Source organism: Euprymna scolopes, chromosome 13 (assembly GCF_053919585.1).
Source record: "Euprymna scolopes isolate OS-2025 chromosome 13, ASM5391958v1, whole genome shotgun sequence".
NCBI lineage: Eukaryota > Metazoa > Mollusca > Cephalopoda > Sepiida > Sepiolidae > Euprymna > Euprymna scolopes.
In genome coordinates, this window is record NC_136494.1 from 81,507,005 (window position 1) to 81,534,795 (window position 27,791).

At 32.8% G+C, this 27,791-nt stretch overlaps 1 protein-coding gene across 9 annotated transcripts in view; it reads left to right on the plus strand.

Moving 5' to 3' along the window:
* The window catches only part of LOC145292080 (cys-loop ligand-gated ion channel-like), a 1,494,476-nt gene that overhangs the window by 659,549 nt on the left and 807,136 nt on the right, over positions 1–27,791 (plus strand). For 5 of the 9 annotated variants that reach the window (XM_080138143.1, XM_080138139.1, XM_080138140.1 and 2 more), the window contains exon 3: positions 15,336–15,392. The exons of the other annotated variants lie outside the window; for them this stretch is intronic. In XM_080138143.1, the coding sequence (XP_079994269.1) occupies positions 15,336–15,392 (57 nt within the window). The remainder of the gene's footprint in view (positions 1–15,335; positions 15,393–27,791) is intronic. 9 annotated transcript variants of the gene reach the window in all.

Sequence of the window (27,791 nt, forward strand, 5' to 3'; positions counted from 1 at the left end):
TCAGATGAAATTTCTACTCAACGATTTTCGAGTCCACAGGAAACAAACTCGCAAATACACAAGCAAAGTTCCTCTTATAAAATAGTAGATAGATAGATAGATCTTGCTAGTGTAAATGCTCTGATTAAAATTACGAAAAATAATTATGCTTTGCAAGTTTATAGTGCACATTTAAAGTATAGCACTGCGTGAATAATTTATTTTTATATATGAATAATAATTTCTGATGACCCCCAAAAAATTAAACCCGAACATTTTCTTTCTTCTTTTTTTAAAGTGAGGTTTTTTTTTTTTTTTACTGAGTCCATTTCAGGTAAAAAAAATGCTGACTAGCGTATTTGTTTCTCGCTTAACTTTACCACGTCAAATGATTTCGTCCAGAGCGCGGAGGGGGGGGGGGTCTATAATTTTTTAAATTTTTTTACTTGCTAAATTTAATATAACGGGGCATATTTATATTTACTTATATAAACATAAACATGCATTTTGTCTTTATCATAAAGCGAGGGATCCATGAATAAATGTTAATGTAAATACGTATGTCGGCAATATTTATAAATTTAGCTCAATAAAGATTGCCATGTTAATTTTTTATAAGCTTTCTCTTCGACTTATCGCACATGTTGACTTCTTCGCAAGTTTGTAGTTTTAAAATATCATATCTGTTCCACAAGTATATCCGGCTTGATTCTTCGAGAAAACTCTATTCCTACTACATTCGACATGCTATCGACACTAATAATACGTTTAGAGATATACACTTGAACATTGCCGGGAATTTGACAATTTATATAAGAATTGAGAAAAACGATTTACGTTTTCCATTCTTTATTGAATGCATCTCTACTAAATAAAGAATGACATACAAAAACATCCGTTGATTGAATGTATTTTTTCTCTTAATGAGTATTTCTCTATCTAATGGTTGACTTTGATGAAAGTTAATGACATATCGATAAATGATCTCTTAGATCTTTTTGTATATTGATAAGAGACAACCACTGCTCTGCATAATGTATGTACCGAATGAACTCACAGCATGTCGTTATTATACAGAGAATTTAAAGCCGTTGGTTTTATTATTGAATAGGCTATTAAATTTCTCAGTTATTCAATTCTTTAATGTTAGTAAATCTACCATATAATTTATCTTGTCGGATTTTTAGTCTGACAAATCAAACTTTGCTCCTAATAATCTCATTGTCGTGTGTAATTGTTCTACCGTAGTATTGACAATATCACAGTGTTGTGAGCTGTAATATTTTTTTCAAAATTATTTATATCAGCCCAGACAACTGAGAATATGAAACATATGAAGGGTTCGGATGCAAAGCCGGATAAACACCATTTTCAAAATTACAAACATTATTACATAAAGTGTTCTATTTGAGCATTCGACTAAATTCCAAAATCAAATTTTCCATAATAAGATACCGACATGATTTCTTTTTTAATATCATCACTTAAAATAAACTATTAGTTAAAGTCTAAATTTAATATATTTGTCTTTTTATTACTTTAATGTCTTAATTAAAACAAATTGCATTTTGTATGGGAATTTTTACATCAATAAAGAATAAAAATCAGCACAAGGGTTAACATGTTTTGGATGGAAGAATATAATAGACATTTTCTGTGTGATGTTTTAACGAACGCTCCTGTCTTGCACAGTTCCGGGTCACGTTTGGATAAGGTGTAGCATCTGTTACGTCCCCCCTGTTATTATGGAAAGTTACCATACAGAGGATAGATGGAGTTCTTTCACTATGGTGAAGGCAACACATATAGAAAAGGTTAACTCTGTTGAAAAATGAAACCGACTAAAGAGGGCCCATTGACCTTGTCGTAAAATCGGGTAGTTATAAAAACTATCTCTGCCAGCATGTAGGTAGTAAGGCCCAGAAAACTGTCAGGGGGGTGTCCATGTCAATGTGCAATCTGGTTAAACAAAAGATAGCAAAACACAATAAATATGGTTCTTTTATTTTAGTTGTTTTTTTTTTTAATAAATACAACTTCTTACTAAGGCACTTGGAGCAGGTGTTCGTCATACCTGTTAGAAACACATCATACATAATCAATCTGTCAGTTGTCTTACTTCTGTTTGCCTGTGGAACTGTTCTGTTTTGTCCTGGAAGGTTCACTCCCCTTGAATCACCGAAGTTAAGCAACGTTGAGCTTGGCCATTAACAGATAGGTAACAATTTGGGAATACTAGGCGCTGTATGTATGAGGAAATCAACACCTCCCTATAAGAGCTGCAAAAACCTAACGTCATCATCTCAGCTAACGGGAATATATATGCGACTGGGAGCTGCTTTTTAATTTCATATCCCCATGAAACTTTCTCTTTTGGAGGAAGTCAGTTCAACCCGCCTAAAATGAATGCCGCTTCAGAACAGTACAGTGCTCTTCTAGGGTCTACCTTCTCTCTTTGAAAGGAGGTCAGTTTATTGCAATCGCTTAGATTAAGCATTATCGCACACCATGTGTTACTGACTAAAAACGAAATGAGCGACTGGATTGTTGGACTCTGTCATAATGTGAAGAAGTTAATTAAATTCAGAAAATTGGATACAGCTACGAAAACAAACTTCAATGATTGTTTTTTTTTCTAGTTAAAGCGTTAGGAATATACCTGATAGAACTGAACATGCGTCTAGTAAATAGAAAACACCAAATACGTAGTTATATGAGATACTACATGTCCCTAAACTATTCTATCCAATACGTGCCAGCTTGTAAAACGTTAAATCGAATATGATGACGGCGAGCCTACAAATCATGTTTAGTTCAGAGTTACCAAATCTGAAAGGTCTTGATTGAGTCATGTTATTGACATTTAGATAAAAAATAATAATAGGTTAACAAAGTAGGAATATATTAATTAAACTGCAGTGGCATGCAAGAAGTTAATTTAGCAAGCACAAACTCATGTAGTAACATAAGAGTTTGCAGAGACGTTTGGTTTTTTTGAAAGTAAGGAATTTCCAGAAATTAGCATTATATCAACAAGTAACGACTTGTGAATATGATTAATCAAGGACAGAAAAATGCAAAGTTTATAAAGTAGTGGTATTACCTGCTCTATTATATTCAGCAGAAACCTACACACTGTATAGGGACCACATAAAAAGGTTGGAAGTAATACAACAGCGCCACCTAAAAAAAAATTATGAAAATTAAATGGAACGATCTAATACCAAATGTTGAAGTATTTAACAGAGCCAGCATAGAAACAATACTCGCCACCACACTTTCTCGATGAACTGGACATGTGGCCAGAATGGAAAACAATCGCATCCCAAAAATCCTATTGTATGGAGAATTGTAAAATTTGTAAAGAAAGCTTGGTGCGCAGAAACTCCGCTACAAGAATGTGGCAAAGCGCCACCTAAAGGCAATGAATATGAACACGAAAATTTGGGAAGAATTAGCAGCAGACCGAGGTGTCTGGCACAGTACGCTTCATAAAAAAGGGCAGAAATGGAAGCAAAAATAAAGGTCAGGTCCGAAGAAAAACATAAGCAAAGCCACAACCGTGGTAACTACCATGCATTAGTGGGGAATTTTTACACAGTGAGCTTGGAATGCTACAACACTGTAGTCATCTTCACCGATGATGATGATGATGATGATGATGATTAACGGATAGAAATCTGATGAAAGGCGACTCACTGAACTATATGGAAGTGTGCATAAGAATGTTTGCAGAAAGACTAATGCTAACTCACTTGGTAAAGCCAAATATATTGTCAAATTTGTTGATGATAAATCGAGATGTGCGTGAATATGTGCTTCAAGTACAAGAAAGGCTTTCAAAATGTTAATGAAGTGGAAGGAATCGTAGCTATAAGCTCTTAGAAGCTTATTATCTGCTAATAACATCTATGCTTTTGTGTCTGGCTTAAATGAGAGACTGGAAGTCTGTAAAACATTACGTATTATCTATTATGAGAAACTATGTATTACCATACGACAAGGAGAATGGAAACCAATCTTGATGTACGTAATCCCAACTAACCTGAAGAGCAGCAAAATCGAACCTATTTGCTGTTGAGGTCTAGACGGCGAAAGGCTTTCTATTCTAATAGTTCCTTCTCTTGGACGGTTAGACTTTGGAATTCTCTCTCTGTTCCCCTGTTCTCTGACTGCACTAACCTGCAGAAATTCAAATGCAATATGAAAAGACATCAAATTCCACACCTTTCCACAATTTGTTTTTAGGCATGATCACAAATAGTAGCCTCTTATATTTAAGTACCAATATGTTTTGTTTTTAGTGGAAAAGAATGGTTTTTAAATAATCGACCCATGTATCCTGGCCGAGGAATGTCGACGAAGCTGTCTGAGCATATTGTATATGTCAGATTGTATTCTTCTTGTATACCGGCCTTTTAAAAATCCGACTTACCTTGTGTCTAACGTCGTCGCTTGTAGGTGAATCAAAGGGACTCTACTCAAATATGCCTTTTATTGAATAACTGACAAATCAAAGTGCGCTTTGATTATCACCGTTTTCTATCTCAAACAATTGCGCATGTACATTTGAATAAATTTATTCTTTGAATGTGTGGGGAGAGGTAACGTGTAATTTAATAATAAAATGTTTTACATTAACGAAAATGTACGGTTGACTAAATTAGTAAAATAGCCGAGTTCGCTGCGTAGATGATATTTTTCGAAGTTAATGCATTTGCTTGAATCGATGATACGAATTATTCCGTGTTTTGCAAAAAGCATAGAATAGTAGATTTGTTTTCTCAAGTTTCCTAATGTTCACAAAAAACTTGCTCCGTGCTTTGAATTTTATCGAGAATCGCTGGTGAAAATGGAAGAATGTCAGAGCGTTGGTTTATACTGCACCCCTCGTCCCAAGTAACCGTCATTTTTATTGCGACAAATGCGTGTGAATTCACAGGCCAGTTGGTTAAGTTCAATAATGTAGTAATAGGTGAAGTACTCGTTTAACTTCAGGCTAGAAGCAAAGTGTAGTATCTGTTTTTGTATTACATTTCACTTTTTCTTTCAGTCAGTGAAGGATTAAGCCGTCTAGACCGAAACATGGTTTTAAATTTTTGTACCAATCTAAACTGCTCCTGTGGAAGGGAATTCAATTTTCCCCACATAAAACATCGACTATGTGTCTAACTCTGCTCACGTGTTGAGATAATCAAAAAGGGGTGTGTGTTCTTAAAGTACGTTTTTCAATCTACGCGTTTAAGAATAAAATTTCTATTTCCAACTGAAGCGTGACAAAAAAAAACAATTCTTTCGAGCTTGTGTGACAGACTGCACGATAGATTAACTCTTTTATGAAGATTATTTGATGCATCTAGAAAAGGATGCGTCTATTAAATACGTACGTTTTGCGTTTGTAACGTTATTTTAAACAGAATTCTGGTCGACCAATGTATTCGTAGACATACTCTTTTCTGGAGGTGCGTCGATGCGAAAAAACCGACGGGAAATTTCATTCTGTATTAGAGAAGTTATATGGAAAGATCATGAGTAGCGGGAAAAACGGACAAACGGTCAACTGACTTCCGTTGCCGACAATGGATTTGGATTGATTACTTATTTTACGTTCTTATGCAAATTTCAGAGAAATACTGTTTCTTTAGCTAGCCTTTTAATCCTTTCCTTTCCTATAGAGTCTTATTTTGGGCTAGTGTCTTTGGAATCCAAGAAATTGAACGCAAATGGTGGGATCTGTTTTAGATCACGTTGATCTTCAAGTATTTTTACCTTTCATCGTCATTTTATTATTGCCCGTCAGGTCGCTGATCAGATATCTCGCTATAATACATCTTCCTATATCAGTAGCTTCTTCTCAATAACTACAAGCTTGTGAAACTCTATTCATGCTGATTTTTCCCCCTATATGTATCCTTCGTCTTTTAAAGACTAAGGTCAATTGGTATCTGCTGTATTCATATTATTCATGCTTCATTCTTTTTAACTTCTTGCACTGTTTCGAAAGACTTCCACAAAAAATATAACCGTTTTAGAATTGAGAAAAATTATCAATACTGAACGAACCAGTGTATTATAAGTAGCGTTCATATAACACGCATATATATATATATATATATATATATATATATATATATATATATATATATATATATATATATATATATATAATCTGTTTGGTGGTACAGCATTTTATAATAGCTAAACATAAGCCAAATTTTAACATAACGAATTTAAAAATAAAAAGAAGTTAAATCGCCAGCTGACCGGTTTTGTTCCTCACTTACAGAGCTAAATCCAAATATAATTACAATTTTTAAAAAGTAATATGAAATGGAAATATGTCAGAGGACATAAAAGGGAGGGAATAAATTGAGCGGGGAAATAATTAAATAGAAGCCAGTTTAAGTGCTACAAGATTTTCTTTATGCATTTTTTCTCATATACAGGGTGACCCCCCAAAAAAACCCAGAGGACATTCAATTGTTTTTCAGTAAACGGAGAAAAAAAGGCCAAATACCCTTGTGTTTTGATATGATGTTTTGAATATCATTAACTAGTTATGACCAAAGTTTCACATCATTCGGATAAAACACTATGAAACGGGGCCTAATTAGAGTTCGGCCCGTTTTTGGGGGGTCACCCTGTATAAGAAACTTGAAGAAGAGAACATGGGAAGAAAAGGATTACAGACATAAAATAATGCTAAGCAACTGTGGTAATATAAAATAAGTTTATTTTGAGTGTAAATCAGTAAATTACAGATTTCACTGGTGAAGTTCGACCTCACACTCTCTCTAAGTACATCGCACCTTTCGATTGAGGCAATGTGGAACTGGCGACCCTCAGTCAGAACAGGGAGTGCTAATGTTTTGGTTGGAGTTCTTTGTCCACTCCCTCTCTTTTACTTCCCCGCTCTATTTCTCTTTCTCGCTTCTCTTCTACATCTTTCTCTTTACAGGCGAATCTGCATCAGGCGATGATTCTTGAAACATAGATATTAAATTTGTTTCTGGTTTTGTGGGTGATAGTTGAAAGATTTTTGAGTGTGCGCAGCTCACCCAAAATAAATCAGAATTGTTTTTTATAGAATGCACATGCATAATTACCTAATTAGATCTGTTTCGTCAATTTTATAAGTTCAACAAAATTGGAATAAAATCGCAATTATTTATGTATAAAATATGTATACATCATTTGCTTTATAAATGATTACTTATATATTATATCTAACATGCATCTAATATATAAAGAAGTCAGTTGAATTCTTAAATTTAGACGCATATAGCATTGTATCTAGCATATCCACAGTTCATTTTTAAGTCATTAAATTTTGTTATTTGTAGTGCCATGTTTTACAAAACATTTAAATGGCATCCGTTTTAATTCATTTCAGAATATTCTTTGACCTGATCGGAATATATATTTTGGAAAGAAGTGCTTTATTTTTGTTTTCAGGAACATGTGTAAATTCCCAAATGCAGGACATTTCTTCTTTCAGCAGCAAATTTCACTGCAAAATCAGCATAATCACAACAGTTGACTTTCTTATTTCTTATGAATCCCTTTGGAAATAAAACAAATAAAAATCATTTGGAAAATTCTGTTTTTTTTTTTAAATTATGGCGTATTAAATTATGTTATTAAACATAAACATTAAATAAACTGTTCTCATCTGTTTTTCTACTTTCAATATATCGTATCAGTTTTTCTACTTTCAATATATCGTATCAGTTTTTCTACTTTCAATATATCGTATCAGTTTTTCTACTTTCAATATATCGTATCAGTTTTTACTCAAAAGAAGATGAAAGCAAAAGTTGTAAAATAAGTGCTTGCTCTAATGCTCTTTTGCGTGTACGTTATTACCTTCGAAGCCAGTTTTAAAAATATCACCCGGAAGCAAAAAATGAAATACAAAATGATATTCAATATTGTAATCACTATATCTATAAAATATGTTTGTGAGGACACTACTCAACAAATTATTGATCTACAGACTAGATATTTGTATATGAAATATTTAGACAAATGGAAAACTTTTTAATCAGTTTTCATCCGGAAAAGGGCTGCTAAGGAGTCAAAATTAAAAATCTTGTACGTGGGATTCGTCTGATTTTTTTCTTTTTACGGTTTCTCAAATGCGCATGCGTGAATTGTTTTCATCACAGATTCTTTCTGTTAAGAATAAGTAGGTTTGAAACACACATTTAAAGATCCTGTCAAGCTGGTCTAATGGTTATCGTATTTTACTCACTATGTTTTAGTTTCTATCTCAACTAGAATATTGTCTTACTTACAAGTGAACTGTTTGAAGAAAACATAATATTCGCATGCATATGCCTTAGTTTCGGTATGAATTAAAATATATCTATTCGTATTTTACAACAAGGAAATTCCGGGCGACATGCTACTATGAAATGTTTAAGTTTATTTGGGGGCAAAATTAGATTAAAAAATACTCATGTCTCGTATGAAATACTAACTCGCACTCTTTCTCTTTAAATATGGTTTACTTCTCCCCTTAGGCTAAAAACCGTGACGCATTTAAAACATTAGGTGAGACTACGGTTGATTTAAATACTGATTCTTGCCTTTCTTCCTTCTCTCTCTCTCTCTCTCTCTCTCTCTCTCTCTCTCTCTCTCTCTGTTTAATTTCCTCTCCCAACGTCTCTCTCATTTCCACTCTTGATTTTTCCTCTGTCACGCTTTCTGTATGGTTATTTACAGTTGGTCAACTGATGTATCTCGATAAATTCTCTGCTGTTCGTGATTACTGAGGAACACCTGGGGGTGATTTTAAACGCTTGAACGTACGTTATCAACTTCCACGCTCATTTTTGCAAAGGATTTCGTCCGATCACCAAAATATCGTCATTTGGTGTTGTTGAGACAAAAATATATATATATGATGTTAACAATTAAAAATTGAAATGTTTCAAAATCGAAAAAGATCTCATTAATAGAATCTCGTCGTCTTCAACATAAAAGTGACATTTATTTTATTCACATAAATGACACTTAGCTTAACGGTAAGAAGAGAAAGCAGTGTGTTACCAAACGTAGAATACCGGCGTGGTCTTACTTGTAATTAGTATTACAACATATCTTGTAATAATTAGCGTTATATGAATATGAAGTTAAAAATCACTAATTTAGATTTTGTACATAAATATGTAGAAATTGATGCATTTTTTTTTTTTGCCTGCGTCTTGTGTCTTTGTAAGTTGACAACGTTTACGTTAATTTTTCACTAAATAAATTGAAAGAAAAAAAAATGATATTTGCAAAATTGATTATTGCATGGAATTGTCTCTTGAATTAAAAAAAATCAAATATTGGCTGTTTTTACTAACTACAAAATATACCAAAGCAAACTAAACACCGTGTACGTAGCTGCATCCTTCGTTATGGACGTAATTCACGTTATTACTTTACAACATAACGATATCAAGCACACATAGATGCATGCAACGTATATCCAGATTGTGGTATACTAAATATAAGAAAAGGCTTATTTTGGCATGACCATCATTTTTGGGATATATATATATATATATATATATAATTTTTAAAATAAAGTGAAATGCTATTAATGATAAATTAAAACTAATAAATGAATCATTTGGATTATACAGATTAGTCTTCTCATTCTGGTTTTATACTCACAACGTTTTGGCCGATGTAACCTTTTCTGGAGTATTTATTTCAAAGTTGGGAACTTTCTTTTCAAACAGGAGGTTTCTAACTTCGAATATAATTGCATGAAGAAGAAGGTTACATCAGTCGAAACGTTGTGAATAAAATAGGATGAAAATGATAGTCGGTTTAATCCTAATTATCTTCTGATAACAAAAAAAAATCCCGAAAAATAAAATCGATGAATATTGTGATGGGCGTTATATATTGTGTTTACTTGTTACGGACATTTCTGATTGTATGTAATCTTCTGACAGCAATAAATTGTTTTTTATTATGCAATTTCTTAATTTCATAAAAGATAACTGTGGATGTGATTTGGGCAATAGACGTTAATGGAATTATTATAAATGATTTAATAAAAAATAATAAAAATAATAATCGATGTTTGTGTAAATAAGTCGCAAGAAATCTATGCCTATGTCAAAATCAAATCAAATTAGAAAATATTTTAAACCAGTGTATACCATCCGTCCATAAATATAAAAACATTTATTCTTCGCCAGTGTTCACACAAATAATGATATCAAATCATTGAATTACATCATTAATTTTATTATTCATACAAAAATTACCATTTCTACTGAGTTAAGGAAACAGGATACCACAGTTGATATTTAATTAAAAGTATAGGATTTTTTTTTTAATTCATTTCAGTTGGTAGTGATTACCTTACTTTCTGTTTGCTTTTTCGCTCCCTCTTAGCACTTGAAATCCTTCCATGCGAAGGATAAAAAATAGCACATAATTGACACGCTAAATCTTACGTAAGATGCGAGATTGATATTAACGCTTATGCAAATAAATACTAAACGTCCTTCATTAGAAAGGTAACGTATAAGATATGACACGCTGTCGAAAGAAATAACAATTTATTACTGTCATCAGATTGCAAAAGGCATGAAATATGCGGTACTAGACACCACAACAATAACACCTATTACAATATTTGTTAATTTAAATTCATCATTGTATATCTATATATAATAAATTCGCATGTAAATAATACTGAACCAAATGTTGAATTTTAACATTGAACGCAGACGAGCACGTATGCACATGTTTGTGTACACGGAAATCTTGATGCCTCCGTGTGCAGATAGTTGCATTTTATTCTTAGCATAACATTAAAAGGAATAGACGTTTTCTTCTTCTAGTCTTAATATTTACAATTCATTCAATGTATTTTGTATATAAGTAAGTATCAGCATTTGTAAACATGTTAATGATGTTTGATTGACAACTTATTTAGTTCACATGTCAAGGAAAATTAAATTAAAAAAAACAAAGTTGGTCGACAGTTTCACTGAGATGTCGACCAAAACAGTTTTGACTTAAATAAAATCATTTTATTTGTAGATCTTATTCCGATTTTATATTCAAACATTTTATACTGCAAACTACAGTTAAAAATACTCACAAAACAATGTGAAAAATTAGAAGTTCAACAACAATAATAATGATGATGATTATAATAATAATAATAATAATAATAATAATAATAGCAAGCGATATACAATGAGAGATAAAAGAAAATATCGTAAACCTTTTACCTGACATTATTTGCGTAACTTGAAATTCAGAAATCATTTTTGTGTGCGAAAATGGAACCCTGTAGAAATGTGATATCTATTCAATAAACCGCCCAATAAATATAGCCATGTTCCTATATGGTAACGTTGTCAAATTATAGACAAAAGATGGCATATTAAGTCAAAACAGATTTTTGCATTTTTCATTGAGGATAAGTCCCCGCCATTCCCATCGAAAAAAAATCGATTTCATCGAAGAAATGGTAAATAAAATTCACAATCCTGTCTGCAATCCAATTATATTTGATAAAAATACACTTTATGTTTTTTTTTGTATATATATTGTCCATCAAATTCTAGTCATAAATCCCCACCAGTCTGAGTCATATTGCAACTCAATGATAGAGGGAAGACTTTGATGGTCACATGATTAACAACAGGCGTGATCCTTAATCCGCATCATATAAATCGAACCTTAACGCTTAACATACTGTTATGTGACTTATATTAAAAATGATGTATGTCAAAATGATTCCAAACTATTCCTGAATTGCAGATGGTCTTCACAATCAAAATAAGGCCCAGACTAAAAAAAACAGTGTGCAAAATCTATTGACAATGTTGCATGTCGGTGGGAGTATAAGCGGGCAACAATAAAACAAAGACAGACGGTCATGATTGAAATTTCTTTGACAGATCAGACATGGATGATGTTTCCTGAAACCATATATAGTTGGTTTGCAGAAGCGACTGTGAAGTGTATGAACAATTTCAAAGGTGATATATAAATTTCAAATTTTTATTTTCCATAAATATATATCTGAGTGTGTAAACCAGAAAAAAGTGTATATACATATATAATAAATTGTGCAAAGGAAAATGCAAAGAATCAAATAATTTTATCACATAAGAGACAGAGTATGATGGCTGTCTGTAAAGATTAGAAAACTTAATGAATCTTGGATATATGGCGTTGGATTTAACTTCAAAAATTGTATCAGCTCTATTATCCATGACACTGAGCACTATGAAATTATGTTTAAATAATTACAATGTAATTAGTGTTCGAAACGTATTTTTCTATCCCTATTGTAAACCGTTAGGATATTTGAATGAACACAAACATATATAAGACACCTCGTGTCAGGAGAAAGATAACCCAGAGAGTTCAATTGTAATACAATGCATTTTACTTGCAAGCTATGTAATTGGCATTATATAAAATAATGCCCAAATTTCAGGAAGCAAACCGTCTACTCCTCCAAAAAGTTATCAGTACAGTTGGTTAGAACGTTGTCAGTCAACACAATGGAGAATACGTGTTTATGTGTGACTGTCGTGATCTACCCTTCTAAGTCTCTGAACTTAGTACGGTTTCGGCTTCGTAAAACCCAGGTACAATTTGCTGGAATACTTTTTGTATATTATATAAATAAATCCTATTTTAAACTAAGTATATATGTTAGTTTACTATTCAGATATAATAAAGGTCATTTTATTAACTGATTAACTTTGATGCCAAAACAGGGAAATTGATTTCAAAGTAATTTTACTTGAATAGAAAATGTAAAATATGTTGTTAACAAAAATATTTTTAATCAAACGTTTTAGATGTGTACCTTTGAAATTAAAATAAATGTGTGTAATATAAACTTTTGGAAAGCAAGCCCTGATTTTAAGAAATTACACAAATTATATTTCTAGAAATGAAGACGTCTATTAAGTCTTTTATATAATAGACGCTTTGTCAGGTAAAAGGTTGTCTTTAAAAAACAGTGATAAAACTATGTAACTGAGTAACGTTCGACACTTAACTGTGAAATAACAAGAACGTGGTGATTTGATGATATCAAAATTATCTCTGAAATTCGATGGAGAGTGTACTACTTAAGCAGCTTAAAGTTTTAACGTTCAGAAAATTTTATTGGAAATACATCTAAACTAAAGACATATTAATGAACTTAATTTTATGTCTAAATACTTTAAACAGGATTTTATATTTAAATATAAATTTGTTGCCAGAGAAATTTACATTAACTGGTACAATTAATACTTTTAATTGACAATCGTCTGTGCAAATTGTGTACATTAATTCTACAAATATCATTTGTTGTCAACTAAAAACATCTTTAAATATTTAATGTTATAAATTGGAACATTTTCTTTTTAGTTCAACCCATGAGCATATCTAATTGTATTAAGTTACATTTTTATCGCCAATTAATTTACGCTATAAACATTGGACATCATTATTATATTTTTATATCTAACAAAAAAGTGTTTCAAAAACACTCTCCGTGCGAAAATTTAATCATTTTCATTTAAAACAAGTTCTTCACCGAGTTTAATTTTCTGAGATATTTCAAACGAGAAAAAGAAATAAATGAACGTCACGTTTATTTATAAAGCAAGCTCTAGCCGGAAAAAAAAATTTGCCATGACTTATTTCAAGAAAAATCGAAAACGAATGCGGATTTCAAAAATGGCTGCTATCGAATAAAGAAAAATAACTCAGAAATAAAGTATCAGTCCCTCTTTACAACAACTCCGCCAACAAAAAAAGCGTCATGTTATTTTATAAGCATACAAATTTTGGGAATGAGTTCGATAGTTGGGGAAAATAAGATTATCGTTGCATTTCAATTTTTTTTTCGTTAATCCATGGTTAATCTAGCTCTATCATTGGGTTAAAATAGACATGAGGTACGTTCCGCATTAACTCCTGCACACACACTCAGATCGGTATATAGCAACTCTGTTAGTAGCGTGATGGTGTACGAAGAACATCATCACTCGTTCATATTCAGCAGAATAACAGAGCAATTATGAGATGGACATGCAACAACCGATCTAATAAGACCTGGCACATCAGTTTAGATACCCTATTGGCGAGGTTAACTATATCATTGCTTGATGAACTGACAACAACGAATACGTTTGTTTGAGACGAACTATTTTTGGCGAAGTAAATATAGAAATATTGTGATAAAAGTCCAAACCTAAAATTGGATCACCTGGGAGATTGAATGCCAATCATCAACAAGAATCTTAGACTGTAATCTTAAAGACCACCACCATAAAAAGTGTCGCATCATTATTGCTTCTTATACAGAATATTTTCGTGGTCAGATACTTCGATAAAGTTTTAATAACTCTGGTTGATGTGTTCCATAACAAGTCTTCCACAATCCGTCCGATAGTGTCTGACTCATTTAAGTTAAGTTATTTTTTAGGTCGAACTGAGGCATAGGATTGTGCAATTCTAGGAGGTTCACTCTAACTGATTTGACATTCTTTGACAAGGTTTTAATGCTTATCGGCTTATATACTTCTAATTTGGAATGGCGACTCGGCTGCTGAGTCATTTCTTTGTAGGGTAAAGTGTTCATTTTCCTGAACATTCGCGTTTTAGTTATCAACTTCTGTGGCGAATGGGATGATAAATACAAAAATTAGAATCTTCAGCTATTTTGATGTACCAAATATTTTAGAAGAATTTAAGATTTAACTTATGGTTGTGTCCGACTCTTGGGCCTTCTGAATAAGTTGCAGCACTTTATATTTTCTGTTATCAGTGTGTGAAGAGAAATTATTTTTTTCTAGACTGGGGCAATATAAAATGTTTGTCCCAATCCAGAGAGCCCTTATTTAGAAAGTGGGGGGGGGCTGGATCTTTTCCTAAAAAAAGCAGAACTTTATCTTTATGGGAAGAGAAGTAGACAGGTAGTACATAATGACTGATATTTTAACGCTTTGAAAACTATTTTTCGTCAATAATTATTTGCCTAAACGTCATTGTTTTTATAATGAACATCATAAATAGCCCCAATACGACGTGTATATTCAAACGAAATGCAACAATATTCTAAGAATAACCAACTATTGGACTATCCACTCCTAAAATAGTCATAGCTTAAAATATAACAACGCGCTTTCTAATCGCAGACTAATTGTAAAGATGCATCAAACTCAGCAAAGATTCTACAAATCTTGCAACCCAATGATAACGTTCAAAATGGTTACCATTAAACCAAGGGAGATAATTTAAACAGAAAACTAAGGAAAACAAACGTAAAAATATGAACTCGTCGTCAATATTTCCATAATGAATTAATGTTTTATTTTTAGTTCGATTCCGACGAAGGGAGAATGGAAAGTGTCGGCAGGGGGCGCAAGTCGAGCAAGGTATTTATCATTGTTTTTGACGCAATATTTATCGTGTGTTTGATTGGTCGATCGTGACAATATATCTATTTTTAAGTGTGTCTGTTAAGATTTCAACATCGAGTGTTTTTTTTTATTATTAATATTATCAGTAAGAGATGGTTACATCTTAAAAGTCTTTATAATCCGACATAAGAATGATTATATGTTAACACCAATAGCGGTGGTAGGGCTCAATCTGTAATAAGACTACCACTAGAAGATAACGTTTCGTATTGAAAACAATATGTTAATTTTATCAATTTATAAATATAAAAAAAATTTTTAGAAATTAATAAATTATATGTTTTATGTGTTATACAGAATTATAAATTTTACATCATTAGATTTTGACGCAATTATAGTTTGAGCCAAGTTAATCGATATGCACAGTAAAGTTAATTTTTAATATTATGCTACTGTTAAAAGCTAGTCTATAAAAATTTCCGACCACATTTAAACTAGAAAGCATTAATAAAACTAAGGATAATGCTGAAACCATTTCTTCTTGTGGCCCAAAAGGGTTGCCCCCTCTCGGGGAGGGAGAGATAGAACTAATGCTGGCTAATAAACCCTTCTTGCGTATTTTAAGATGTTAACTGGTGCATTTAATCATATTTTTTACACAATAAACAAAATTGTTGAGTTAAACGGGTAGGTTGAAGTGGCACTTAAAATAGGATGCATATTAAAACAATGTACGTTTTATAATGCCGTTATTCGTTTGTCTGAGGTCTCTCTCGCTCTCATTCTATTTCTGCCCTCTCTCTCTATCTCTCTCTCTGTCTCTCTCTCTCTCTCTCTCTCTCTCTATATATATATATATATATATATATATATATATATATATAGTATAAACATTTTGCTAAACCCCCAGACTTACATTTTTGTTAATATCTTTCTTTTATACTATCATAAATTTTCCCATTACAGATGTTTCGTTAACAGGTTGACAAATCCGTGATCTTATGTTTTCACCGAGATCTTCCAGCCTATCAACCCATCAGATGCGATTCTTCCGATATTATTTTCAAAAACGTTGTTTGTACATAATAAAAAAACCTGGTACACTTTTTTAGGAAAATATTCCATGATCACGTTGTTACACGTCGGCCATATTGAATATCGTGCAAACCAACATCCTCGTATTATTTTCGTATTTTTAAGAATTTCGGGTTTTTATGCCTTTTTCAGAATTTGTTTTACTTTTTTACGTCGTTATTTATTTATTTATTTATTTTTTGCTTAGTGATTATTATTCTCATGTTTACACGTACTTTTCCTAATATTATTTATTTTTCTGTTTCTATCTGTTATTCAGTTAATTACATTTGTTTTCAGGGAAAGTCATTCTCATAAAAAAATACGTATCTTTTTCGTTTGAATATACTTCTAGTTTTTTTTTTAATGGGTAGCTTATTAAATTGTAGTTTTTTTCCTTTTCAATTTTTTTATATATTTATTTTTAAGAGAAAATCTTCCCTCTTGTTACTTTACTTTGGCCATATTCAATTATATTTAATGGTAATTTTTTTACTCGAACTCTTTTTTTTTTCGTATTTTGTGAAATTCGCTTTTTTCCTATAACAATTTTTCCAGTCATTTACTTGCTTTTATACTCTTTTGTTTCATTATATTCTTCGTTTCATACTAACGCCTATTCTTTAAGAGTCGATTTACCCCTATGTTTTTTGTCTGTATTTATGTCAGAAAATGTCGACCATGGGTATACAGTTGTGTGTATCCCTCAATTTTATCTTGAATATTCATTTCTGTCACTTATTTTTAAGGTGTCGGAGTTTATAATATTCAGTTCTTCGTTGTTGTCTATTCTGTAATTTTTATTAAGTGCATTCATAATTAAGTTATAATTTTCAAAATTTATGTTGTCGATGTCCATGGTTTTGTCTGGTAGAATCATTAATTTGGAGTATCTTTAATTTTTTAAAGGTGTTAATTTTTCTTAATTGTTTGGTTAATATATTGTGCTTCTTCTTAATGCCAGGAGTGTTCAGAGTTCTATAATTATTAAGCTATTTAATCTCACAAACCAGACGCATAGAAGATATATGGAAATTTCAATTCTAGATATAAATTGTCAGAAAATGTCGACTATGGGTAATAACTAGGGCTAGGACAACGGCATATTCTTTTCCTTGTTTTGACGAATGTGGATCCGTTGATATTCTATATGTGTTTATATAGAGTGATGTGGTTCTCAGTTTATTAACTGTTTCGGATATATACTCGAGAGTCAAAACAATAAAAAGAATATGCTGTTATAGCCCCAGTAATAACTGTCCTAACATACTCCAGACAATATTCTGTCTTTTTGTTCTGTCTGATTATATTTCATATAAGAGGCAATCAGGACTTAAGAATTGGCAAAAATGTCAGTACCTCAGGTCTAGCAGGTAAAAACAAACACAAAAGGGGGTCTGAGTCTACTTGTTTCGAAAAACAAAACTTTGTTCACACTAGATACAGTGTAAAGTTTCACTCAAATTATCTCTAAACATTTACTAACAATAAAAGACATTTGGATTTACTTTCTTGCGTCTGGAATTTTCCAGTTCACTAAAATAATGACACAAATCAATGAGTCTTACAACAAGGAACTTGGGGTTAAAAGTTGTTTATAAAATTGAAAAACGTCGGAGAATTATATATATAAGTATTTCTGTCCGGCTATGCGCGGGCCCTATGTACTGTTCATAACTTTATGTGCATACGTATATATAAAAAGTGTGCATATGTACGGTAATGCCTTTCGACATTATAGGCTTCCTTAACTTTAAATTTGACCCCAACTTTGATCCCTTAAAATTTATTGTTTTGGGCTCAAATTAAATTAAAATGTTTGACCCATATCCAACTAAACTACATAAGAAATTTCAAGTGTTTATACCCAAAATTGGAGGAGGAGTTTGGTAGAGTCTGCAAAGGTAAACTCTTTCAAATTTGACCTCTTGGCAGTCCAATCTTCGCCCTCAAACTTATTAAAAACTTGCTGCAGGTCGGAATGCCCTTTATGTAAAATTTCAAATGTTTAGACCCAAAATTAGATTAATAGTTGCTAGAGACCGCAAAGGTACAATCTTTTGAACTTTGATCCATTGAAAGCTAAATTTTCAGATAAAAACGATTAAAAAGTTTGCCCTATGTCTGAATACACTTTATGTAAAATTTCAAATGTCTAGACTGAAAATTGGTTGAGTAATTTTGTAGGGACCGCAGAGGTCATTTTTTTAACTATGATGCCAATTATGACCCCTTAAGATTTATTGTTTTGGGCTCAAATCCAATTATAAAGTTAGATCCATGTCCAGGTAACCTATATCTAAAATTTCAAGTGTTTAGACCCAAAATTGGCAGAGAAGTTTTGTAGAGTTCTCAAAGGTAAAATCGTTGAACTTTCACCCCCCTTAACAGCCAAATTTCTGGCCGGAAATCGATTCAAAAGATTTTCCCAAATCTCAATAGCCTTTATGTCAAATCTCGAGTCTGCAGACAGAAAATTGACAGAGTTATTTGGTAGGGAACTGTATACAGACACACACACACACACACACACACACACACACATTATCATTTTTATAGATATACTAGCACGGATGCCCGGCGTTGCCCAGATGCTTGGAGGTGTGTGTGGAGCAAAAACAAAAAAAAGTGTTAGTAGGAAGGCAGGCTCGAACCCGTACCGCAAAGGAGGAAGAGAACGGGACAAAAACGTGGCGTCTTTGCTATTACGACCACCGCCAAACCGGAAGTGACGCAGGGTGAAATTAAGGCTAGACAATCGAAAAGAGGTGATGACTTTCGAAAATATCGGCGAAAAAAGCGAACCATCCCTGTAGAAAAGTGCCCAGTTGAGGCTAAAGTAATTAATGTTTTTGGCCAATATTTTAGTATTTGTCGTCTGAAGGGCCAAGCTTCAAAACGATACTGATCTTGGTAAAATCCGTCGCCTCTATCGAAAGTTTTAGGCAGACACGCAAACATACATACTTACATTCATATATTGGTAGCTCAAGTTTTCGACCCAAACCGATTAAAAAGCTTGCCCTATCTCTGAATACCCTTTATGTAAAATTTCAAATGTTTAGATCAAAAATTGTCTGAGTAATTTGGTAGTGACCGTAGAGGTCAAATTTTTTTTTAACTTTGACCCCTATTATGACCCCTTTAAAATTTATTGTTTTGGGCTCAAATCAAGTTATTAAGTTAGATTCATGTCCAAGGAACCTATATCTAAAATTTCAATTGTTTATGCCTAAAATTGGTGGAGGAGTTTTGTAGAGTTCTCAAAGGTCAAACCGTTGAACTTTGACCCCTTAGCAGCCAAATTTCTAGCCGACAACTGATTACAAAGATTTTCCCAAATATCTATAACCTGTATATCAGATTTCGAGTCTGTAGAGTTATTATGTCGGGAAATGTACACAGATTGACAGACACTTTCACTTATATATATATATATATATATATATATATATATATATATATATATATATATATATATATAAAATAGTGTGTGTTATTTCTTTTAGTCTGTCTGTCTGTTCCATTTTTCTTCACAAACTAGTGCCGAATCCACTGAAATTTTGTATGGGCGTTTATAAGGTGCACCCAAGTTAATTTTGTGATATTCGGTCGATTATCATTTTGGGATTAATATGAATTTATCACCATAATACCATACTAACTCTATAAGTTAGGCATAAAGCACTCATTCAGAGTCAACGGCCTATAAATTTTGTCCGTCTTGAACAAGCTAAAAAGTCTTGTAATATATATATATATATATAGAGAGAGAGAGAGATGTCCTTGGCCTGACGAAGCGATTCCCTTACTGGGTTTTCGCTGAAACATGTATGCTTATGTGTAGCCATTTGTTTGTATACTAAATTAACTTATTTTGGCTCTGTCTAAACATTGAGCACTCTTTTGGTAGACACACTTAATAATTACTACCAATACAATATATATATATATATATATATATATACATACATATATATATATATATATATATATATGTAGGTGAAGCAAAAAAACACAAAACCAAAAGCTAAATGGAGGCCATCTAAAACATGCTGTAGAACGGAGAAAAAAGACCCTAGTGTTTTGATTTGATGTTTTGAATATAATAAACTAGTTATGACCAAAGTTTCATTTCATTCAGACAAAACACTAAGAAACAGGGCCTAATTAGAGTTGGGGCCCGTTTTTTTTTATCACCCTGTATATATATATATATATATAGCGAGAGGCGTAGCATAGAGTCTGGAACCTTTGTTTCTGACTCACAGCGCTCTTATTGCGTGGTAATAGTTTCTCTGTGTTTCACTAACTCGGAAGTATATACCGAACACTTTTTTCATGTTACATCATCATCATCATCATGACGGGCTCATTGCCCGGACCAATGTGATTCTTCCTCTCCAGAGTTTCCTGTCTTCCATCAGTTGCCTCAGATCTTCAGGTTCACAGATGTGCTATTTGTTGGATGTACGTGAATCTAGGTTGTCCTTTGCTTGCGCGTCCGTGTCGTGGAGTCCATAGCAATACATCACTCATCAATTCATGCTTGCTCCTCAGACAATGACCAGCAAATCGTAGGCGTCTTTCTCTGATGGTATTAGATATAGCAAGTAGATTGCCATAACGTTGCTGGTTCGTGGGATGATTTTGCCAAGATATATTTAATATTATTCTTAACATACGGGTGTATGTACCGTCTAGTTTTCTTTCCAATCTTTTGGTGAGTGTCCAGATTGTAGCACGGTAAACAAGGACCACTGCCCTGAAGAACTGCCTTTTCAGTTTGTCAACCAGTCTCGAAATCCATACTGAATGTAGCCCATCCAATGCGGTCCATGCTTTTGAGATGCGAATTCCGATATCTCTCTCTGTGGAAACTATGTTGTTGCCCAGATACGTAAACTCAGCGACTTCTTTCAGTGTTGATCCAACCAAACCTCTGATCTCTCCCTTCACATTGAAAGTCATAAACTTTGTCTTATCTGCATTTATGTGGAGACCAATGTCATTTGCAGACTTTTCTAGCTTACGTAACAGTGTTTGCGCGTCAGCAGTGTTGTTCGCGAACAAAGCAATATCGTCTGCGTAATCTGCATCAGTGATGTGTGCTGATTGATGACGTCTGTTTCTGGATTCATTTAGGGCGAAGCCTAGCATGTTGTATATATCAACAGAGGTACGAAGTACAAAGTCAAGACAGACAATGAAAAGAAAAGGGGCAAGAGTATGTCCTTGTAGAACCCCAGTGCAGATGTCGAAAAATTCAGAGTCCCCATCTGGGGGCGTGACCATTGCTCTAGTGTGTTCATATAGCATCATGATAGCATTAATGACTTCATGTTACCCGAAGGCATAAAACATAACGTCGTTTCATAAATTACAAAATACTTTTTCATTTCATTGAATTCATTTTCCATTCGAACTCTCAACTCAGTCACGCCCATTATTCTAAAACGCTCGCTTGGAACGCCTCTTTTTTGTGCCAGCATTATTTCCGCGTTCTTGTTTGTGAAATGCCGTCATTAGAGTTTGTTCTCTCGAAAAAAATATTCAATCGCCTGGAATAAAAACATTTTCTTTTCTTTGCTAATCCCCTTGTCAGCTGACCTTTGCTTCTATATAAGACACGGGAAAGTTCATAAATCCTTCGAGGTAGACATTGCCAAATATTTTACGATTGTCGTGAAAACATCGTTTTTCTTTAATTTCTTGATTGATCAATGTAGCATTTGAAAGTTTGTCAGTATGTTTATTTTTAAAACAAAGAATGTCTTTTTTTATATAGAAAAGTTAGTTTGAATGTCGAATGTTTCAGAAGTTAAAATTTGACTTCTGTAAAACCGACTATCTGATTTCAGATTAATAATTTTCTGTTCTTGTCAGTTTCGTTTGAAGGTTTCAAAACATGCGTGGAGTTGGGTGTACACTCACAAATAGCAATTTTTTTTTAGAAGAGCGTTTCCATATCATTCCGGTTCATCAAGTTGCAATAACATTTGATCCAAACACATTAAAAAGAGCGTGAAACAGACTGTACCTTCCGAACCTTCGTAACTCTCGTTTCCTTTATTTTATCCTAAATCCTTAAATTCCATAAGCAAAGTGGTAAGAATTGCTGTTTTCGAATTTGAATTATATCTGTCTAACATTTATTATTAACTGCGTTGAAGTAGTTTTTAGCTCCTTTCATCAAGTGGCTTCAGGCTTTATCTGAAGCGATTTTCATGAGAATAGAAATCGTTAAAACAACACAAGATAAAGAGGTATTTTTTCTATGAAGAGAATTTGTGTATAGATGTTAGTTTCGAGTGTCGCCTTGCGTGTTCGTGGGCGACAATGCGTACAATAATATTCTGTTGTCATAGCATGTTTAGTTAGTCAAAGCGTTTATACGTACATTTGTTCGTTTCACAATGTGTATATGCTGTCGCTATGTTTAGCAGTTTGTGAAAGTTTCTCATTTACTTGCTGGAGGATTAAAGCTCGAAAGGAATCTAGGCTGGATTGCGGCGATCGCGCATGTATTGTCTCAGAAATATATAAAGACGAAAAAAGTTGCGTGTTGTTTATTTTCATAGTACGCGCAAATATTTGAAAAAAATATTTGATTTGTCGTGAGAGTTTAAAAGTAACAATGCAGACTCTATATGTGAAACATTCACTGACGTTGCTATTTCGAACAAATGAGTATAATGATTAGGGGATGATAAAGCTAATTTTTATTTACTTATCACATAAGATGTGGCAAAAAAGAATCCGTTTACTTTCAAGCCGTAAGGGTGTTCATGGTTGGTAACAATTACCTATAACAATTACCTAATCTATAATAATGCTTTTTTATCATCGACTCAGGTTTAATATAATATATTATATTTTATGTCAACGCAAATGATGCAAACATTACCTATTTCAAATTTCATAAATGTGCTTAAATTATACTGCAGGAATTTATACATGCATGAACACGTGGTGGCACATTTTTAAATAGGATTTTCAGGTTACTTTCAGTTTCTTTTTTTTTAATTAATTTTAATGAAAGTGTAGAATATTTAACAAAGTCATCCTCCTTATATTAAAAATGGGTTATAACTAGGGCTAAAACAACAGCATATACTTTTCATTGTTTTGACTCGACTGATTATCCGTAAATATCTTGTATGCTTTTATATAGAGTGATGTTGTTATCGGTTGATTAACTTTTTCTAACTGTGTTGGATATACACTCGAGAGTCAAAACAAAGAAAAGAATATTCCGTTGTCCTAGCCCTAGTTATAACGCAATTTTTTTGCACGGGCTATAAACTACAGAAGTATCAAAAATATTTTAAATCTCTAAATTGGCGCCTTCTAATATCTTTATAGTAACTTGTTTGTCTGTGTATGGAAAGACCCCTACCACACTTCTGTCAATTCTTGGTCTATATACTTAAATATATATATATATATATATATATATATATATATATATATATATATATGTGTATATAATAGGATTTATACATTGTGGAACAAATTCGATGTGGATTTAAGACGGTAAAAATAGCTGCTAAGGAGTTAGAATTTCCAAAATTGAAACTTGCCAAGCGTACATCGGCTTACGTGCTTTACTGCATATAAACAAATATATGTTTAATCTTCTTAGAACGTTAATTTTAAATTTTTATAGGCGTAATCACATAGTATAGATGGTAAGAAATAACGTTGGAGATATTTGTTTGGGATTCAATTTTAGTTGATAGCACCCAAGACAAGTGGTGGGTGCAATATAATCATTGATAGAACACTGACTCCATAATAATAAATACGAAATCTGCATAAATTACTAAATATTTAAGCATATTTTACGACCGGACAACGCCAGACAGCCTACTATTGATAATATATTTCTGGACGAAACATACATAACGTTTAACAGCTTGAATACCTTGTTTTTATTATTTAATAAAAGTAATATAATACTTCAATTAATCCACTTCACTATCGTGTGTCTTACAAAGTAGATAATCAATACTGTGTTGCCATAAACACGTTTTTAATTCAAGTATCTCTTTATAAATAGAAAAATCCCTTTTCATCCATTTTCATTGAAACTAATAGTTAATCACTATGACACTTATTTTTTAAAATTCTGTAACTATTTCTATTCGCCAATTTCGTGTTAAACTACACTTCCGGTCGCCATCTTTTTTTACAACTCGCGAACTCAACTCAAATCATGTCATTCACAAACACATTATAAAACAAAGAAATAAGTGTTATTACCTCAGTTAAATTTTTTCAGTTAGCAACAAATAAATGCGAAACGAACATGACAGCAGCCATTTGCTAAGAATTTTTTTTCATTAAAACATGTCTTTGTTGAAACAAAATAAATAAATCTTGGGAATAATGTCGAAAGCCATTAAATTCTAAATCTTGCCTATCGATTTATTCTGCCGGTTATTCTTTTTCTTTGTTTTTTTTTGTTTTTTTTGTTTTTTTTGTCGTTGTTTTTCTTTCCTTTTCCCTGACTAAAACGGTTAGAGACCACTTGTAATCGAAAAATCTTAATGTTCTAATTGGAAAAGTTTTCGACTTTTTTGGATTATCCGGACAACTGTTCTCATATAGAGTATTATTTTCCAAACATTTCGGCTGATGTAACCGCCGACCATCCTCAGGTGTATCTGGTCGAACTCTTATATCTGCACGCCATTTTAAATAAAACACTTCACTTAATCCACGAAGATAGGATGCTCTCATTCTGTCAGCCATAATCAGGGAGAATTCATAAATAATAACATAAACTGTATTCTAAATATCGTCTAGAAGCGTGTCGCTCACTACGGAATTTACCAAGTAGTTTATCCGTTACATCACAGGTCCTTTTGAAATATATTTTTTTTTCGAGTCTTAAAGCTATTCTCGTTTTGGATGTATAATCTTACTACATATCGCTATAGATCATTATTTATTAGTTCAGATTACTAGTTGCTCATATAACCAACGTTTCATCTCCATATTGATAACATTGCCTGATCACTGTATACGTCCAGCATCAATGTAACTTTGATAATTACATATTCAAGTATGTTTCTTATTGATTATTAACGGTATATTCACTTGATCCAAAATACAATAACGAAAAGTACTAAAACAAACTTAGTTATGCAATTGAATCCACCTGAATTCATCTCGATTTATTCATGAATAATTAAGCCATTTTAATCTTTTATCAAGGTTTTTAAAAATCGAAATTTGAAAGGTATTAAGATTTAAACTGTTGATAATATTTATTTATTTTTGTTTAAAATTCTGAACAAATATTTAACTAGCCTGAGTGCTCGGCGTTTCCCGGGTGTTTGTAGGTGTGGGAAAAAATAGCTGCAGTAGGCAGGCAGAAAAAAGGTGACGTGTTTGCTGTTGCGTCTATCGCATGACGTAGGTTTAAATTAAGGCTAGACAATCGAAAAGAGGGGATGACTTTCAAAAATATCGGCGAAAAAAGCGACCCCTCCCTGTAAAAAAGTGGCCGGTTGAGGGTGAAGGAATTGATGTTTGTGGCCAATATTTTGATGTTTGTCGTCCGAAGAGTCGAACCTCAAAATGTTACCGATCTCGTGAAAATCCGTCGTCTCCGTCGAAAGTTTTAGGCAGACATACATACGTACATGCATACATACATGCATACGTATATTTAAACAGACAGGTGAGAATTATATTATGGAAGATTGAAATTCTAGCAGCTACTTACTTCATTCATATGAATCAGATGATTCTATTGTTGGCATTGGTTTCCTCGATATATTTCGAGGTAGACTATTTTCTGGAAAGACATTACGTACTTACGAGACTGAACAAAAAGACTGGTAACATCCGTAGTGAAAATGTTTTTTGAAACGAACTGGATTTGAACTGGGCACACCCAGGTTGTTAGTCTGCGCGTAATTACTTAGCCGCCATCACCTTCTAGAATCTACTTACCTACCTTTATAAATATACTAGCAGGCCGCCCGGCGTTGTCCGGTAGTAAAATACGTAGAAATATTATATTTTAAGTAATGCAGTATCCTATTTATTATAAACAGAACTACCGTTGATATTAAACGTAACGTTGAATTTCTTTTTTAAAAATGAAGTAAAAAAAATGCAAGGAAATCGAGACATGTGCATGCAAGTATTATGTTTTTATTTAAACAGTTCATTTCTTGTAAGTAAAAAAATTCTTGAGCGGAGATCGAAACCAAAACCTAGAAATAGTGAATCAAGTACGATTTCCATTCGGCCAGCGTGATACACTCTTTAAAAAGGTGTTTTCAAACTGACTCATACATAACATGAGAATTTTGTAATTTGAACCATTCACGTATGCGCAATCGTGAAATAGCAAACCTGAATAACCTATATACCAAATTTCAAGTCTGTACAATAACAATTCGTTTACTATATAGCTTGAGAAGTGTCCTCTCGCACATTCTCACTAGATAAATTCAAACTATATTATTCGACCAAGAATAGTGCTAGTTATATAAAAAAAATTCGTTCAATTAATTTAATGATAGAAAGATCTCATAAATCATTAAATGCAACTTTTTAAACTGTATTGTAAGAAATATTTTGCTTAACCTAAAACGGCATATGTGTTAAAATAAATTTTGAAAAAAATGTAAAAATAAAGAAAATGTAAAATAAAATACAACGTACAAACAACTCCATACAGTGCTTCAAGTTAGCGATCATAATATGCACTGACAAAGCTTCGGATTCAATACACACACACACACACACACACACACACATACACACTAGTTAACATTAGATCACCACAATTAAGCAACGATGAGCCGGATCAGTACTAAACGAGTGACCATTTGACGACAGAAGGTGCCGTATGTTCCTTCCGTTTATCTTGGCATTGCATTAATGTGGTCTTAGATTTCTTGCAATTGAAATCAAGCTGTGCCGATTCAGATGTAACGTTAGTGATTGCGCAACCCAGGAGGCAATGAAAAAAATATGCTTCCTCCTGTTGCAACTTTTTGTTGGATTTTAATATGTTATTTTAAAAAAAGGGGTATATAGTTCACTGGTCCTAAAAGAAAGGGTTATTTTCAAGTAGGACCGTATTATGATGAACGCGCATAAACTACACTATCCTTCAGAATATTAGGTAACGATAAGAAAACGGTCTCATATCAATAAAATAGATACTATATAACATGATCTGCCGGTCACTGAGGTGTGACCGGGTTCAGTTGTTACACTAAATGTCTTAAAGTGGTCTCGGGAAGATATGAAAATAGGGTCTATGAGAAGAAAACCATACCTGAGATGTTGGATGTGCTGTGTGGCTCCTTC